At 35.6% G+C, this 17669-nt stretch overlaps 2 protein-coding genes across 3 annotated transcripts; one reads left to right on the plus strand and one right to left on the minus strand.

The window, feature by feature from the left end:
* Nucleotides 1-4246: 4246 nt before the first annotated feature.
* LOC126743491 (uncharacterized) lies at nucleotides 4247-5204 on the minus strand. Its single transcript, XM_050450598.1, has 2 exons — nucleotides 5055-5204; nucleotides 4247-4995 (listed from the first exon to the last, which is right to left on the minus strand). Exons 1-2 carry the CDS (start codon nucleotides 5064-5066, stop codon nucleotides 4306-4308), a joined length of 702 nt encoding a protein of 233 aa, XP_050306555.1. The 5' UTR covers nucleotides 5067-5204; the 3' UTR covers nucleotides 4247-4305.
* Nucleotides 5205-5306: 102 nt separating this feature from the next.
* Nucleotides 5307-17175, plus strand: LOC126743490 (transcription initiation factor TFIID subunit 5). 2 transcript variants are annotated; one of them, XM_050450595.1, is made up of 8 exons: nucleotides 5307-5484; nucleotides 6368-6941; nucleotides 7630-7837; nucleotides 7891-8010; nucleotides 8064-8220; nucleotides 13561-13691; nucleotides 13745-13934; nucleotides 16628-17175. In XM_050450595.1, the coding sequence occupies exons 1-8, from the start codon at nucleotides 5416-5418 to the stop codon at nucleotides 17135-17137; spliced, it is 1959 nt and encodes a 652-aa protein (XP_050306552.1). In that variant the 5' UTR covers nucleotides 5307-5415; the 3' UTR covers nucleotides 17138-17175. The 2 variants fall into 2 exon arrangements, with proteins under 2 accessions (XP_050306552.1, XP_050306553.1); XM_050450596.1 differs by lacking the exon at nucleotides 5307-5484 and adding an exon at nucleotides 5714-5893.
* The last annotated feature ends 494 nt before the right edge of the window (nucleotides 17176-17669 follow it).

Consider the following 17669-nt stretch of genomic DNA (forward strand, 5'->3'; position numbering starts at 1 on the left):
GCTATTAGAAGAGCTACGACCTTGCGGGTGGTCTCGTTAGATTCACAACGACGAAACTAAGACAAAACCGTTGGAATTTTCCCGATAGCTCCCATAGAAGCCGAGATATCGACCTTCAAAGTTTGGATTTTTTCATTTTTCGGGTATACCCCCCCGTATCGAATTTTTTCACCAAAAACTGATTTTTTTCGAAATCAAACTAAGTATACCAGCGACTTATTTGGGTCACCTAGATTACGAAAACACCGGGTTATAACAGGATCCGAGCAGAACTAAGGGAATGAGAGCACTTTGAAAATCCTGAAAAAGTCGTTTTCGACGTCCGTTTTTGAGGCCAAAAATGGGCATCAAAAATGCCATATCTCAGCTATTAGAAGAGCTACGACCTTGCGGGTGGTCTCGTTAGATTCACAACGACGAAACTAAGACAAAACCGTTGGAATTTTCCCGATAGCTCCCATAGAAGCCGAGATATCGACGTTCAAAGTTTGGGTTTTTTCATTTTTCGGGTATACCCCCCCGTATCGAATTTTTTCACCAAAAATTGATTTTTGTCGAAATCAAACTAAGTATACCAGCGTCTTATTTGGGTCACCTAGATTACGAAAACACCGGGTTATAACAGGATCCGAGCAGAACTAAGGGAATGAGAGCACTTTGAAAATCCTGAAAAAGTCGTTTTCGACGTCCGTTTTTGAGGCCAAAAATGGGCATCAAAAATGCCATATCTCAGCTATTAGAAGAGCTACGACCTTGCGGGTGGTCTCGTTGGATTTACAACGACGAAACTAAGACAAAACCGTTGGAATTTTCCCGATAGCTCCCATAGAAGCCGAGATATCGACCTTCAAAGTTTGGGTTTTTTCATTTTTCGGGTATACCCCCCCGTATCGAATTTTTTCACCAAAAATTGATTTTTGTCGAAATCAAACTAAGTATACCAGCGTCTTATTTGGGTCACCTAGATTACGAAAACACTGGGTTATGACAGGATCCGAGCAGAACTAAGGGAATGAGAGCACTTTGAAAATCCTGAAAAAGTCGTTTTCGACGTCCGTTTTTGAGGCCAAAAATGGGCATCAAAAATGCCATATCTCAGCTATTAGAAGAGCTACGACCTTGCGGGTGGTCTCGTTGGATTCACAACGACGAAACTAAGACAAAACCGTTGGAATTTTCCCGATAGCTCCCATAGAAGCCGAGATATCGACGTTCAAAGTTTGGGTTTTTTCATTTTTCGGGTATACCCCCCCGTATCGAATTTTTTCACCAAAAATTGATTTTTGTCGAAATCAAACTAAGTATACCAGCGTCTTATTTGGGTCACCTAGATTACGAAAACACCGGGTTATAACAGGATCCGAGCAGAAATAAGGGAATGAGAGCACTTTGAAAATCCTGAAAAAGTCGTTTTCGACGTCCGTTTTTGAGGCCAAAAATGGGCATCAAAAATGCCATATCTCAGCTTCTAGAAGAGCTACGACCTTGCGGATGGTCTCGTTGGATTCAGAATGACGAAACTAAGACATAACCGTTGGAATTTTCCCGATAGCTCCCATAGAAGCCGAGATATCGACGTTCAAAGTTTGGGTTTTTTCATTTTTCGGGTATACCCCCCCGTATCGAATTTTTTCACCAAAAATTGATTTTTGTCGAAATCAAACTAAGTATACCAGCGTCTTATTTGGGTCACCTAGATTACGAAAACACCGGGTTATAACAGGATCCGAGCAGAACTAAGGGAATGAGAGCACTTTGAAAATCCTGAAAAAGTCGTTTTCGACGTCCGTTTTTGAGGCCAAAAATGGGCATCAAAAATGCCATATCTCAGCTTCTAGAAGAGCTACGACCTTGCGGGTGGTCTCGTTGGATTCACAACGACGAAACTAAGACAAAACCGTTGGAATTTTCCCGATAGCTCCCATAGAAGCCGAGATATCGACGTTCAAAGTTTGGGTTTTTTCATTTTTCGGGTATACCCCCCCGTATCGAATTTTTTCACCAAAAATTGATTTTTGTCGAAATCAAACTAAGTATACCAGCGTCTTATTTGGGTCACCTAGATTACGAAAACACCGGGTTATAACAGGATCCGAGCAGAACTAAGGGAATGAGAGCACTTTGAAAATCCTGAAAAAGTCGTTTTCGACGTCCGTTTTTGAGGCCAAAAATGGGCATCAAAAATGCCATATCTCAGCTTCTAGAAGAGCTACGACCTTGCGGGTGGTCTCGTTGGATTCACAACGACGAAACTAAGACAAAACCGTTGGAATTTTCCCGATAGCTCCCATAGAAGCCGAGATATCGACGTTCAAAGTTTGGGTTTTTTCATTTTTCTGGTATACCCCCCCGTATCGAATTTTTTCACCAAAAATTGATTTTTGTCGAAATCAAACTAAGTATACCAGCGTCTTATTTGGGTCACCTAGATTACGAAAACACCGGGTTACAACAGGCATCGAGCAGAAATAAGGGAATGAGAGCACTTTGAAAATCCTGAAAAAGTCGTTTTCGACGTCCGTTTTTGAGGCCAAAAATGGGCATCAAAAATGCCATATCTCAGCTATTAGAAGAGCTACGACCTTGCGGGTGGTCTCGTTAGATTCACAACGACGAAACTAAGACAAAACCGTTGGAATTTTCCCGATAGCTCCCATAGAAGCCGAGATATCGACGTTCAAAGTTTGGGTTTTTTCATTTTTCGGGTATACCCCCCCGTATCGAATTTTTTCACCAAAAATTGATTTTTGTCGAAATCAAACTAAGTATACCAGCGTCTTATTTGGGTCACCTAGATTACGAAAACACCGGGTTATAACAGGATCCGAGCAGAACTAAGGGAATGAGAGCACTTTGAAAATCCTGAAAAAGTCGTTTTCGACGTCCGTTTTTGAGGCCAAAAATGGGCATCAAAAATGCCATATCTCAGCTATTAGAAGAGCTACGACCTTGCGGGTGGTCTCGTTGGATTCACAACGACGAAACTAAGACAAAACCGTTGGAATTTTCCCGATAGCTCCCATAGAAGCCGAGATATCGACCTTCAAAGTTTGGGTTTTTTCATTTTTCGGGTATACCCCCCCGTATCGAATTTTTTCACCAAAAATTGATTTTTGTCGAAATCAAACTAAGTATACCAGCGTCTTATTTGGGTCACCTAGATTACGAAAACACCGGGTTATAACAGGATCCGAGCAGAACTAAGGGAATGAGAGCACTTTGAAAATCCTGAAAAAGTCGTTTTCGACGTCCGTTTTTGAGGCCAAAAATGGGCATCAAAAATGCCATATCTCAGCTTCTAGAAGAGCTACGACCTTGCGGGTGGTCTCGTTGGATTCACAACGACGAAACTAAGACAAAACCGTTGGAATTTTCCCGATAGCTCCCATAGAAGCCGAGATATCGACGTTCAAAGTTTGGGTTTTTTCATTTTTCTGGTATACCCCCCCGTATCGAATTTTTTCACCAAAAATTGATTTTTGTCGAAATCAAACTAAGTATACCAGCGTCTTATTTGGGTCACCTAGATTACGAAAACACCGGGTTACAACAGGCATCGAGCAGAAATAAGGGAATGAGAGCACTTTGAAAATCCTGAAAAAGTCGTTTTCGACGTCCGTTTTTGAGGCCAAAAATGGGCATCAAAAATGCCATATCTCAGCTATTAGAAGAGCTACGACCTTGCGGGTGGTCTCGTTGGATTCACAACGACGAAACTAAGACAAAACCGTTGGAATTTTCCCGATAGCTCCCATAGAAGCCGAGATATCGACGTTCAAAGTTTGGGTTTTTTCATTTTTCGGGTATACCCCCCCGTATCGAATTTTTTCACCAAAAATTGATTTTTGTCGAAATCAAACTAAGTATACCAGCGTCTTATTTGGGTCACCTAGATTACGAAAACACCGGGTTATAGCAGGATCCGAGCAGAACTAAGGGAATGAGAGCACTTTGAAAATCCTGAAAAAGTCGTTTTCGACGTCCGTTTTTGAGGCCAAAAATGGGCATTAAAAATGCCATATCTCGGCTATCGTAAAAGCTACGACCTTGCGGATGGTCTCGTTGGAGTTAGAATGGTAAAACTAAGACAAAACCTTTGGGATTTTCCCAATAGTGTCCATAGAAGCCGAGACCTTCAAAATTTGGGTTTTTGAAAATTGTTTTTTTTTCAAATTTGACCTACTATACCAGCAGTTTATTCCCTACTGTCTAATATAAACTTCAGGCTAATAAAAAAAAATGCGAATACACCAGCAGACTTTATTTTAAAGATCTGTAACAAATAACCCCTTAGTTAGGGTATTCCTAAGACCCATCACCAATAACACACTGACACATGTTAATATTCGCCAACGGCTGTTTGCTTTCGAGATTAAAGGATGGATCCTCTTCATCTCCCATCATCCCAACGTCCCTATTCTCCTCGAAAAAGTCCGATCTGGATAATTCATGAAGCACCGTGACCTCGCTACCGTCGCTATCGTCGTCAAAATATTTGGGAAATATTTCGAGGATCGACTTGCTGGACTTGCTGAGGTTCGAGGTGCTGTTAACGTTCCTGGTGATGGCGTGCTGACTCATGGGAATGGTTTGCAAGGACGTAACTGGGCGGTTTTTAAGCCGGCTATTGAAGTTTTTCGATTTGTATATGAGTTTCAGTGACGCTGTTCGCGAGCAACAGATGCTATGCGAGCTCTTTGTGAGATCAATGATGGGGATGCCGCTCTCAGCTACGTGATACGTGTTGATATAAATGATGGAATTATCTGAAGGAGACCTTTGGAGCTGTCTGGGTCTGCTTACGTCCATGCCGCTGTACTCGTACTCCGCATACTCCATGAATCTGGAAGACTTACGGGACGTTTTATCGTTTTTTTTACGACGGTTACGTTTCATCGTTTTACTCCTGCGGGATACAGCGGGTTCGTCTTTTTCGTGTTTGCGCTTGCGCCCCGCTCGTTTGTTCGCGGTGTTAACAGGAGTCTTTTTCAAAGACTAAAAAAAAATTGGCTTAATTTAACTATGTCGTTTTTATGTCTATAATGCATACCTACCGTGCTGTTCATTTTAAACGGGTTACGTGTGATTTATTGAAAGCGCCAAAGAAAAATTATTTAATTCAATTCAAATAATAATTATGACAAATATGTCAAATTTGACTGTACGTACAGGTGCTACAGGTATTACGGGATTCATTGGGCTAACAAAAAAAAACGCGGGAAAATATTTGAATTTGCCGGAAATATCATCTCTAGTGACCCTCCCTACTTTTATTCTGACAGCTGTCACTTGTCAAGTAGCAACAGTCAATGTCAAAATTTCATCCTATTTCCAAACAATAACAAATAAAAATTGTAATATTTTTCAATGCCTTTTTCCAAATATTATTCATTTCCTTTATAAAAGTGAATCAAGATGAGTAACGGATTGGATCGACATCAGCTAGCGGCTGTCCTGCAAGTTCTAAAAAAGTACAATTTAAAGGTGAGCACAGTTATCTTTTAAATTGGGTCACAGGTCCCCCAAAAACCATCCTCGAAGATAAACTTTTTTAATTTATTTGTTAATAACCATATTTTTTTATTTATAAATACCTGTACTAGCTCTTCTTATCAAATAACTTGTTAAAACCAAGATTTGTATCCCCTGGAGATATCAGTAAACTTGTCAACACATTGTTTATTATTCATTTTAAGAATACTCATATTACTAGTTACTTTATTTGCTGTTAAAAGTTGAGTATTGTGTTATATATGTACAATAATAATAAACGGAGTTTATTGATAAAACCTTTTGTACTCCTGGTTGGGAAAACAAAGAACATTTAAATCTAAGAAACTAATTGATGCTTTAAATATCATAAAAAAAAATGTTACAGCCATTATATTTGAAGGTAATTCTTGGAGAGAAGCAAAGTGAACAGCATGATATTGAATATATATACTAGACGGGTGTTCTGCTGATTATGTTACAATAGGCTAGATAGATAGAAAAAGAAAAGTTAGGAGGAAGCTAATGCTCTTTGAAGATAACCTTTAAAAATTAGAGTTTTAATTATTTTATTAGTAATGCTAAAGTTCATTTGGCAAGAAGTGAAAGTGCATGTTAACAAGGTTCGAGATTTAATCAGGGCTGGATTTCTAACTTCACACAATGCAATCAAGTAATTATATAGTAGTTCCGAAAAACAAAAACTAGATCCCTAGCTCTTTGAGGAAGCATTGTTCATAGGATTCTTTTTTTTTGACATTTTCTATCTACCCTAGAAGTTTGTAACATGATCAAAGAAATACCCTGTACATACTTTCTCCAATGTCTTTCATTTTACTATTTTTACATATATCAGCAATATCATTATCCCCTTTAGGGTACCGAAGAACTATTAAAAAAAGAGGCAAACATCTCAGATGATGTTGAGCAACAAGAGTCAGACGTCAGCAGTGTCCTTACAGGTTACAAAAGTGATGGAGATCCAGAAACTTATGAGGCATCTTATATAGAACTAAAAAGATTTGTAGAAAACTCTTTGGATATCTACAAACATGAGTTAGGAATGATTTTATACCCCGTGTTGGTTCATATGTACCTAGAATTGGTTTACAATGGGCACACGGAACAGGCCATATCCTTAATGAAAAAGTTCGGACCAGAACAAGACTGTTACTATCAAGACGACTTGAGGAAACTGGCAATGGTTACCAGAAGGGACCATATGAACGGCAACGAGCTGACTGATACCTTTAAGTCCAATCAGTTCATTATCAGGATGTCCAGGGACACATTGTCCCTATTAAAGAGACATTTGAATGATAAAAAGGCATCTGTGCTATTGAACATTGTTCAGGAGCATTTATACTTTGATATGTACGAAGGGGTCGCAAGGAATAAGACTCAGATTGATGCTACTTCTGGGGCTGTGGGTGGAGAGGCCAAGAGACAAGGTAATTTTTTTGTAGTGTTTTATTTATTTATTATTACACACTTTATTACAAAAAAAGTTGCATAAAAAGGAAAGAAATAGATGCACTAAATTTAACCCATAACTATCACATTACCTTACCACCAAATCTTGATAAGTATCACAATATATACCAGACATAATGACTCTTTAATTTCACCTTTTCATTGACTCTCTAGATCAAGAACTGGGGTTTCACACTATATGGAGTTAATTTTTTTATTGCCCTGCCAATCTCTGTAAGGGTTCTGTCATTTTGTATAATCAAAAATAAAAAAATTAAAGATTTCTTAATTAATAACCCTTTTTACTCATTTGAGAAATTCCTTTACACCACTGTGGTTTTTTAGAAGTATTGTGTTTTTCATGTTTATATTGTATTTCTGTTAAAGTTGCTTTGTATTTGTTAGTTTTACTTAGTGCTTAACACTTGATCCTTGATCTATTTTTCCTTTAATTGTGGATTATCTTATCTTATTATATAGTTACTGGATGGGTTTTATATTTTATGTAATTTTAATTTTAATACTCTTTTTTTCTGTATTTTGACTTGTGTAAGAGTTTGTACTTTTTGGCATGAATAAATAAAAAAAATAAATATTACATAGATGGCGTTTTATAATGAAGTAAAGTAATTTAAAGCTCTGTTGAAGCATGACTCGTTTTCTTAGATAATAAAGCCAAGGTGTTTTATGGCATACCAAAGGCTCCGGATATCCAGATTCTGGCTGCCCCTGCCGAGGACGAAGAGGAGCCTCCCGAGCAAGATAATCCTGATAAACCGAAGAAGAAGAAATCCAAGAAAGATCCATTGCTTTCTAAAAAAACTAAATCTGATCCCAATGCACCTCCTGTGGATAGGATTCCCGTGCCTGATTTGTAAGTACTATCATATTTATTAGAAGTTTAATTAAAGATTGTTTTATATATAGGAAGGACAATGACAAAATTGAGAAGTTAAAAGCACTAAGGGAGGCTTCAAAAAGGGTCAATTTAGGGCCTGAAAATCTTCCATCTTGTTGCTGCTACACATTATTAAACTCCAATTATACGTACGAGTATATCAATTTATTGGGAAACATGTTATTTCAATTGTTGTTTTTAGTGTGTGTTGTGCAGAAATAACAGAGGATTCGAGCATGTTAGCGGTGGGTTTTAACGACTCGATTATCAAAGTGTACACTCTGGTGCCGCAAAAACTAAAAGCGATGAAATGCGTCGATAAGTTACAAGAAGTGAATATTGAGGCTGAAGATGTTTTGGTAAGGACACTTATTATTTTCTAAGTCTTTTGGAATCGCTTTTTTGTCCTCTATCTGAAAAAATTTCATTATATTTCAACAACAGTTTTCTTACAATAGAAAAGAAAAGATACCTATACTTATACTATGCATACAATTATAAATGACTGTCAAAATAATATGACTGCAGTAAAAAAGTATTCAAAACATGCATAGTATAAAGCTTTCAATATATCAGTTTGTATTTGTCTCATTTGAAGAATTCTTAAGCAGTAACATATTCCAACTAGTTTTTTTATTGAGGTCTGCAATGTGATTTTTCCAGTTTACTTGATTGTCTAAAATGTACCCTAACAGACAGGGTTATATTCATTTGTACTGCTATTATATTGGACTCAAATACTAAATTTTCTAGGGTTGTAATTTGCTTTTGAAAAGTTTATTTGTCAATTTCTTAAATCACTGTGTTAATTTGTTCTTTTTGTTTTACAAGGAAAAATGTTTCATCGGCAAACATAATGACATCTGCATAAAGGAAAAACGTTGATAGACAAGAAAATTAAAGTTGGTTTCAGGATCGACCTTTGTCCTCACCCCTGAGTGTATTTGCACACAGTAAATTTGTCCATTTTTAATATAGTTTTCTTACCAAATGGCAGTAGTAATGAGTGAGGGTATTGATACTAAAAACCGTTATTTAAAGACTATTATGGATAAAAAAGATACATTTATAAGCAGTTGACTTATTAGATCTTAATTTCATGATAAATATCAAATTTAAAATCATGGAGAGTAATAATCGAGATTCTTTACCCACCCCTTAGTTTCGAACTATATTAATTTTACATATATGGCACCTTATTATTCTTAAATAGGCACGCCTTTTAACGTCGTTATTTCGTATCTACTTAAATTTTTAATTTTGCCCAAGTGTTTCCATCTCTACTGTATTTTTTTAAATTAACAAACCGAGAGTAGTAATTAAATAGGGTATCGATATTTATATCGTTAAATAGACTGTTGATATCCGGTAGTAGATATGGTTTATAGCTGATGGTTTATATCTGAGTGTGTTCCCTCTCATTCCGAAAAAACAAATTCACTATTCTCATTGCTCAATTTTACTCTCTACCTCCGAGATTTTACGTGCGACATTCCTTATTCCGTAGTTAAGAGCTTTTTGAAGTAGCACCTCAGGAAGCTTTTCTGAAATCAGAAGATCACAAGTCCATAGGTGATTTTTCGATTTGTTCGACCAATTAAGCGATGCCATTAGTGATTAAAAGATATTCAAAAGAGTGCCAAAGTTATTTCCAAAAATTTCCATGAAGGAATAAAAACATTGGAGTTGCAAATCAAAAGTTCAAGTTGATGGGCAAAATTGCCTGTAACTCAAAAAACTTTTTCAGATATAAGAAATTAATGGGTGAAAAATTCTGCTTCTTGGAGTAAAACCCTCTTAAATTTATACGATATCGATGGCTTATTTGTAATAGGGCATAAGCCCAAGAAATAAAATTTTCAGGAAACGCAAAAAACGTTTTATGATCAATAAGTAAAAATATAATATGGCAATTTTTGTTATAAGCATATTCTTATTGGCATTTTGCTATTTACAATTATTACTAATTATGATTTTTTTATTTTGTTAAATATTTTTGTGTGATACATCATGTTTGTTTCAATAAAAACGAGAACGTCTCATTTGTTTGTGGCTTACGACAAATTTATTAAATTAAATTCATTTTAAATTAACAAACATCTCTATTACAAACATCGAAGTAAAAAAAATAAAATAAGAACAAAATCAGAAATCTAAAAAACACTTCAACTCTAACATTTTACAACAGAAACTATGTATAGATTTAGTTTTTGAATAAATACACAAAAACTTGTTAAGCAAGAAAAAAATAAAAACAAAGGTGAAAAAATTTAAAAACAAAAAACCACTGGTTAAGAAAACATTTCAATTGGTATAATGTGGAAGAGAATCGTAGAAAGAATGAGTATCAGATGTAAGATGCGTTTTCAATTGCTATAAATGCAACCACTTGGAATGTTTTATCTTTAGTCTGTCTTGGAATAATCTTTGGAATGAACCTGCTTTAATATTACTTTGTTTTGATCTCTGTGGTAACTCTAGTGTATCTGTCATCAAAATTAGTTTTATGGAATATTTTTCCTTCTGATGTGTACTCTAACGATTTTAGATCTGTAACTGTTGGGTCCTTGGCACTTCTTTCCGGCCTAATAGAATTATAGATAAAAGAAGATTTTATATCAAAGTTTAAAAACTGATCATCAAAACGTTTCGGTTTTGTTCGAGCGTCGCGAATAACAGAAATGTATTCACTTGGGAGTTGTATTATACGATGTTTTAATTTTTTTTTTCGATAAGAGCGTGGACAGAGTCACACTCCATTTGCGTGTGACCCTTTTCTAAATATTTCTGTTCAATAATAACATTATGTTCTATTGAAAAAATGCAGTAATGCATTTGACAATATAGCGTTGCGGTTCTGATAGCAACAGCCGTCAGAAAATAAAATTATAGGTTTTTTATCAGTCGAACAATTTTTTTTTAAATGTTTTATAATGCAAGTGGCGAAAATAGATGCACTTAAGTCACCCTCAGTTTCATTCCATAGATAATTTACACAACTATGAGACTCTAAGTTATAAACGGTAAAATTATGAATTTGAAGCGCCCACGTTTAAAAATGGATATAATTTTATCGCTTGTGTATCCATAGTAAATGTGTAAACCTGCTTCTGGATTGCTTCCTTCTTATTTTTCTCTTTTTCACACCTAGCTCCGGTCTTTTTTGCAAAATATATGTTGTAATCATTTTCGGATATTTGCTTGATTTTATAACCATAACACACAACACATTCGTCTTTCTTCGGACGGAAAATTGACAGGTTCATTTCTTCGAAAACGCGATAAAAAGGAAAAAGTGTATACGGTTCTACATTGTTTTCCACACAATGATCCTGGTACATTTTGTAAAGTTGAGCTTTTCTTTGAAATGTTTGCTCCAAGTAAACTTTAGAACTGGCTTTTCTACAATAATGAGATGGTTCTTTTGGCAAATTATTTAAAAACGTCTTCAGGTGATTCATTCTTTTATTTTGTTCAGGATTTAAATCGGCACACGCCCCGTTTTCTACTATTCCCAAACAGCTTTTTTTCAACCAACTATATACCATTTTTTCTTTCAGTCCCAAGGTACCCAAAAACATTCGTTTGCATACCTGTAGTATTTCATTCCTTACTTTTAATTGGTAAATATATGTGCTAGATCTCCTAGAGGGACCAGCAGTGTAACATCGTTTTTTTGGTTTTATATCAACTAAAGAGCAGACATACATTTTTTTCTCGGCCCAGGATAAACTCCAAAATTTAAAAAAATTATTTCAATAGAGATCTTGCTACAGTAACGTTTGTTTCTTAAACAGTAATCGGAGTTACAAAGTATTGACTCTCTCGAAGGTCGCTGTACATTATGGCTTACTCTTCCATCTTTGGTTCTATTGTATCCTAAATAACTCTCATCTTTCATTCTTTTAATTTTATTCTTCTCTCTTTGCCAATTTTGCGGTCGTGATCTTTTTGATCTGTTTATTGGAACTTTTTCTTTTGAATTATTTTCTTCATGGCTGTCGGGAGTTATTTCACTAGCATTCCGTGAGGGGGCATTAATGGCTTGTTCATCATCCATTTCATCTTCACTGTTTTCATCAGATAATGTCATGTTGTAGTCTGGATCATCACTATCAGATAGTGGTAACTCTACATTCTCTAGGGCTGATCTCTAAAATATTCTGTAGACAGACATTCCCCATCTGTATTTAAACATTTTTCTTCTGTAGTATTTAGTGGATTAAAAATGTCATTTATAACAGCTTCAATAATATTTCTATTATCAAAACATTGCAGGTCTGTATTGAGTTCGTTAAAAGGTGAAATATTATAACTTTCGCTGGGAATATCTACATTTCAATAAATTGTGTCAGGATTTTTACTAGAAACATCCAAGGAATCACATCGAATTGTACATTCTCAAAAATGAGACCTGTATCCACTATCTCCTCTATATCAGTTTCAGTAGGAGGTACGTTTTCTTGGTTTTCTACATTATCCAAGATTTCACAAGAGATTCAGTTAACACAAGAAGTTTGTGCATTATCTTTCTGCTTTTTGTTCTATTGCCAATTTAAGAATGTTCTAACTTCAGGTTGACATTTTTCTAGAAACAAAGAGCACTGTTAATTACTTTCATGTAGCCCCATAGAGATATCCCACCGTTAACTCGGGGCTAAAAAAATGCAATTTGCAGTGTAATTTTTGTTAAATCTCTCTCTGTGATAAAATTACTAAAATCAAAATTATAGTAATTGTCGACAAACAGGTAAGCGCATAGGGATACTGAGGCGAGTAGAAGTAATTCTAATAGCGTGTGTTTGTAAAGTATTAGTACAAAAACCTAAACGTGCCACTGGAATTACGTCTACTCGTCGTAGCTTCCCTATGCGCTCATCTTTTAGTCGAGAATTACCATCAGTAACTTGGTCGCAATCTATAATAATTGCTGAAACGAAATCTAATTTCGGTTAACTTTCATAAAAAAACAATTTTTGAATACGCACTTTTACTATAAAAATATGAAACAAAGTTTAAAGGGACCTATTATTACGTCCTCTTAGATTTAATGGCAGTTTAATTATACAGCCAAATTTTAAAGATAATATAATAAGACGTATCCCAAAAAATTACACTATAAACTTTTCATGCAATAGGACGTATCCGCAAAATGGTTTAAATAACTTACCTGATGTAGATTATTTTATGAGAGACTTAGGTTTATTTCACTGTTATTCTATATCGTTAATAATAGTATTTTTAAACTATAAATAACAAAAATAACACCTTAAAACTCAACTTAGTTTGGTGGTATAGACCGGCGTGGAAGCTGCATAAGAGAACTGTGGTTTACGCGTTATTGCAACTAGAAATATTTCGCGTGCCTTACGTCAAATTACTACACAAAAAAAATTTAGATTCTGGCTTTCCAGAGGCTTACGCGGTTTTGTGGGTCGATGTCAAATGTGTTTGTTTACATAGTAACCTTTAAGGCGGGATTTTTGAAAATTTGTGGGTTACGTCTTATTACAAATAAGCCATCGATATTATGTTTCATTAAAATTTTCATAGAAAGTTAGCAACAAGAAGTATCTCAACCAAAACCGCTTTAACAATCCAAAAATTTAACCTAAAACCATGTTTTTAACTTCAAATGCATCCTCAAGAACTGCCCTATTATAACCGAATAAAAAAATCTCGATATTAACGTTTTGTAGGTTAGGATGATGGACGAGCGATCCGGAGAATCGTCCAGAAGTCTCTGCGGCCACGGAGGTCCCGTATATTCGGTGGCGTTTTCTCCCGATCGGACTCTTTTATTGAGCGCCTCAGAAGATACCACTATAAGGTAAAAGAGTATAGAAAAAAAATCATAATTTAAGATGTGTTCTTTTAATTTAGGTTGTGGAGCCTGCAAATTTGGACCTGCCTGGTCGTGTACAAGGGCCACATGTTTCCCGTGTGGGACGTTAAATTCTCGCCGCTCGGTTACTATTTCGCTTCGGCTTCCTATGATAAAACCGCACGTCTCTGGGCTACGGATCACTATCAACCTTTAAGGATTTTTGCTGGACATTTTTCAGATGTTGAGGTAATTTTTATGTTCTTTCTGTTTTTTATTTTTATGCATTAACGTCCTTAACTAGGTTGTTTCAGTCTGAGGCGTTTTTATGCCCTTTAAAACACTTTTAAATTGTTGTTGATTGTTATTTGTTGTCTTTACTGTTGTTACCCAGCATAGTAGTTGTTTGGAAAACACATTCCAAACACGTTAAACCCCAAATAAAATTGTGCCGCCACTGTGTTTTAGACAAAGAAATCTTTTACGTATGTTCGTCCCTCTTTAACACAATCAGACCGCCAAATTCCCGAAATTGGGGCGAATTAGAAGCGGCGCGGACAAGTACGTAACGATTTACGGCAGCCCCCGTCCCCCGTCGCGAGAGTCACATTTCACACTCGCTCGAAGACACACTCTTGTTTCTAGCTCAAATTTTCCTCTCGCCACAAATTGTCAAGTGACAATTATTTGCTCTAATTGCAATTTATATATTTTATTTGCTCTTAATCGTTATGATAACGATTTTTATATTAAACCTATATATTTTTATGCGAAATGTGCTCAATTTAAGTACCATTTTATGTGCAAAAATAACTGTACGATAGTTATTTTTGGCTCGGTAATTAAACCAATTCATAACATAAGACGACGTAAGACGTCTCGTTAATTGTGTCTGATGGTGATGGCTGCTGCTCGTGGTACCTGTGCATTGATACTTACCTGTTCTGGGTTCCGATGGTGAGAAAACCATACAAGGTAACCTTTTAAGTTTATTGTATTGTATGGCTGACCAATCTACTCAGATTTTATAATGTTACGTGTAATTAATGTAAAGTACCTACAAAACAATAACATTCAGTGTAGTGCTTGCCTGATTTAAACCTAGAGTTTACTGGTGGATTAGTGTCTCAATAAGTGTTATAGAAATAAAGAGACAGTTTTTCCTTCGCTCTCCTTATATTTAAATTAAATTGAAATATAACTTGATACCAAATTCATGTAAAAAAGGGTATCAAATTTTGCTGGTATTTTTGATAATTTGTTTTGTTGTATATTAATAATTTTACTGTTGTTATTTTAGTTAAGAAAGCATGAATGGATGAGCGCATGACTTAAATTTAAGATTATTTGTTTTCCTTGAAATACACCCCAGTTTTCTTATTTTAACACCGAGTGGATGACTACAGAGATATTTATTTTACAACAAATAAATATTCTCACAAATGTAATTATTTTGTGTTTTATTTACTAGTTGCAGTCTAGCCTAAATAAAGGTAAACAAGCTCGGGGTTTTGGTTAAAATATACCCGAATAAAATTAGACTTGATCCGGTTGCCTCTGGTAAAAAAGTTCTTCTATTTGTACATTCAAAATAGAACTCCTACGGTAGTAGTGGCGGAGCAGATACGAAAATTTGATTTGTCCACTCTAGTAGTAATTTAAAAAAATAAATTCCTATTAAGCCAATGTAATAACGGTGGCTTAGGATTCTTTACACTGAATGTTAAAAAAAAAAGGAAATAACTTAAAAACTGATAGAGTTACATGAAATAAACTAGAGTACCTTTTTTGATTCAAAATTAAACTGCCTTAGATTTTCTAGTCGTTTTAGCCATAACTGATTAGGCAAAAAAGATATAACCTAAGTAACAGGGTGTAACTAACGCTCTGTATAAATAATGCTAAATTCACCACAAAATTCGTCGCCAAGTCGCCAATTTTTAAGACGATACTGCTTAAAAATCACAAAATTATGAAGAAATTTCAAATGAAAATTCCAACTTTAAATACCCTGTATCTCGTAAACCTGCAAAATTTGTATAAGAGATGTTAAGTTCAATCGCCATATTTTGGTGTGTAGTATCTCCAGTTCAGAGATTGCCCATTTTTAATTTATCTACTTTATACTTTCTATAATTGACCTTAAACTGTCAAGAAAAATATCGTACCGTTCATGTAAATTATTATTAATATATTTCTGACACATTTTATTAATAGGGGATTTAAACAAAATATTAGCGGAATTTACGTAAAGTAAATGCCTAGAGTTTATTCTTGGTACCTTGGAAAATTTAATCCAGCTAAAAGGGTGAGACAGTCAATTTTATGGAAAGAATTTCTCCAAAGAGACTCTTCAAACCTCTGGCCGAAAAGACACCTTTCTCTCTAAACCAGAGATACTTTATAAACTTGCGCTGAATGCGCTCAATATCATCTATCAGGTACCAAATTACAGATCTTAATCAGAATTAGAGATATTAATATTTTCAAAATGCCGACAATTTCGATAAATAAAACCCAACAATTTGGCAGAATCAGAAACTATTTTTGCTACATGATTGGCGAAACCTATAATTTCGCATCATAAGTAATTCTCAGATCGATTTGGTTAACACAACATTATTTGCTCTATAGTTAAAACTGATCTCTAGTTTAATCTATAGGTTGCTCTATAGTTTGAATTGAAAAGCTGATAATGGGTGCATGCCATTGCACCAATTTTTTACTTTATTAAGATTTACCTCAAGGAATTCGCAATCGTCTTCAGTTTTTATCTGGTATAGTTGTGATTTTTGTAAATTGGACAATTATTGTCCGTTGAAAGATTTATAAATAAATAAATAAGTCCGGTAATAAACAAATTACTAACCAACCTTTCAGATTCCTCCTTGAATTTTTGATCGAGTTTAAAAATAATATTCTGTTTCTTTCGTTCCTTCCAGTGCATCCAATTCCATCCGAACTCGAACTACTTGGCGACCGGTTCTAGCGACCGAAGGGTCTGCCTGTGGGACATCACCACCGGCAACCACGTCCGTTTAATGACCGGCCACAAACAGCCGATCCAGGCGTTGGCGTTCAGCGTTTGCGGCCGTTTTTTGGCATCGGCCGGTGCGGATTGTCGCGTTTTAATATGGGACCTCGCCCACGGACATTTGGTCGCCGAACTGACCGGACACGAGAAAACCGTCCATTGTTTGGCGTTCAGTCGGTGCGGGAACGTGCTGGTGTCCGGCTCGTTGGACTGTTCGTTGCGGTTGTGGCATTTCACGAAATTGGCCGAGGACAGCAGCTCGGAGGACGTCAACATCTCGCATAATCCGGACGTGAAGGTCGGCGAGAATTATTTGCTCAGGACGTTCCAAACGAAGAACTCGCCTTTAATTAATTTACATTTTACCAGGAGGAATTTGATGATTGCGGTCGCGGTGTTTAATGGGGTCGCTAGTTAATGGATAGTATTTAATAAAGATTTATGTATGTACGCAAAGGAGTGCTTTTTTTGACTCATAGAATGGCCGGCAAGATTTCCGGATTCGTTACGGTATTATGGTGATTTTTTTATTAATGCCTTAGAAAAAAAATTATAATTAACTACCAAGGTATGACAAAGAAAAGACTGTATTTACACTAAATATCGTTCCGACTTTGTCTAGCTCACTTGCTAAGTAGTAGGAACGAATCAGCAAAACCAATTTTAGGAAAAGTATAGTTTGTGTAATATCAATTATTTTAATAATTACTCCTCAAGGAAATTGGACGAAATTTTAATGTTATTTAAAAAAAAGAGAAATCTCTTTAAGAAGGAAATGTAAAGTTAGGTAAAGATTTAGCCATTTATTCCTTTCAAAAGTTATAGATCAATTTATCTTGCACAAACTAAAGTGTTGGAACAATATCTGACAGGGATACAGTCTTTTCTTATTATTACCTAGTAGTTGGGTATACGTCCTTTTCTAATACACTAACTTCCTATTTGTAACA

The sequence above is a fragment of the Anthonomus grandis genome, chromosome 13, assembly GCF_022605725.1.
Source record: "Anthonomus grandis grandis chromosome 13, icAntGran1.3, whole genome shotgun sequence".
In the NCBI taxonomy this organism is placed as follows: domain Eukaryota; kingdom Metazoa; phylum Arthropoda; class Insecta; order Coleoptera; family Curculionidae; genus Anthonomus; species Anthonomus grandis.

Bases quoted from the DNA above. Each gene is read 5' to 3' on its own strand.
- LOC126743490 (XM_050450595.1), top strand. From the start codon at position 5,416: ATGAGTAACGGATTGGATCGACATCAGCTAGCGGCTGTCCTGCAAGTT. The intron at 8,011-8,063 runs GTACGAGTATAT...TGTTGTTTTTAG, and splicing joins TTATTAAACTCCAATTATAC to TGTGTGTTGTGCAGAAATAA. The intron at 13,692-13,744 runs GTAAAAGAGTAT...CTTTTAATTTAG, and splicing joins TCAGAAGATACCACTATAAG to GTTGTGGAGCCTGCAAATTT.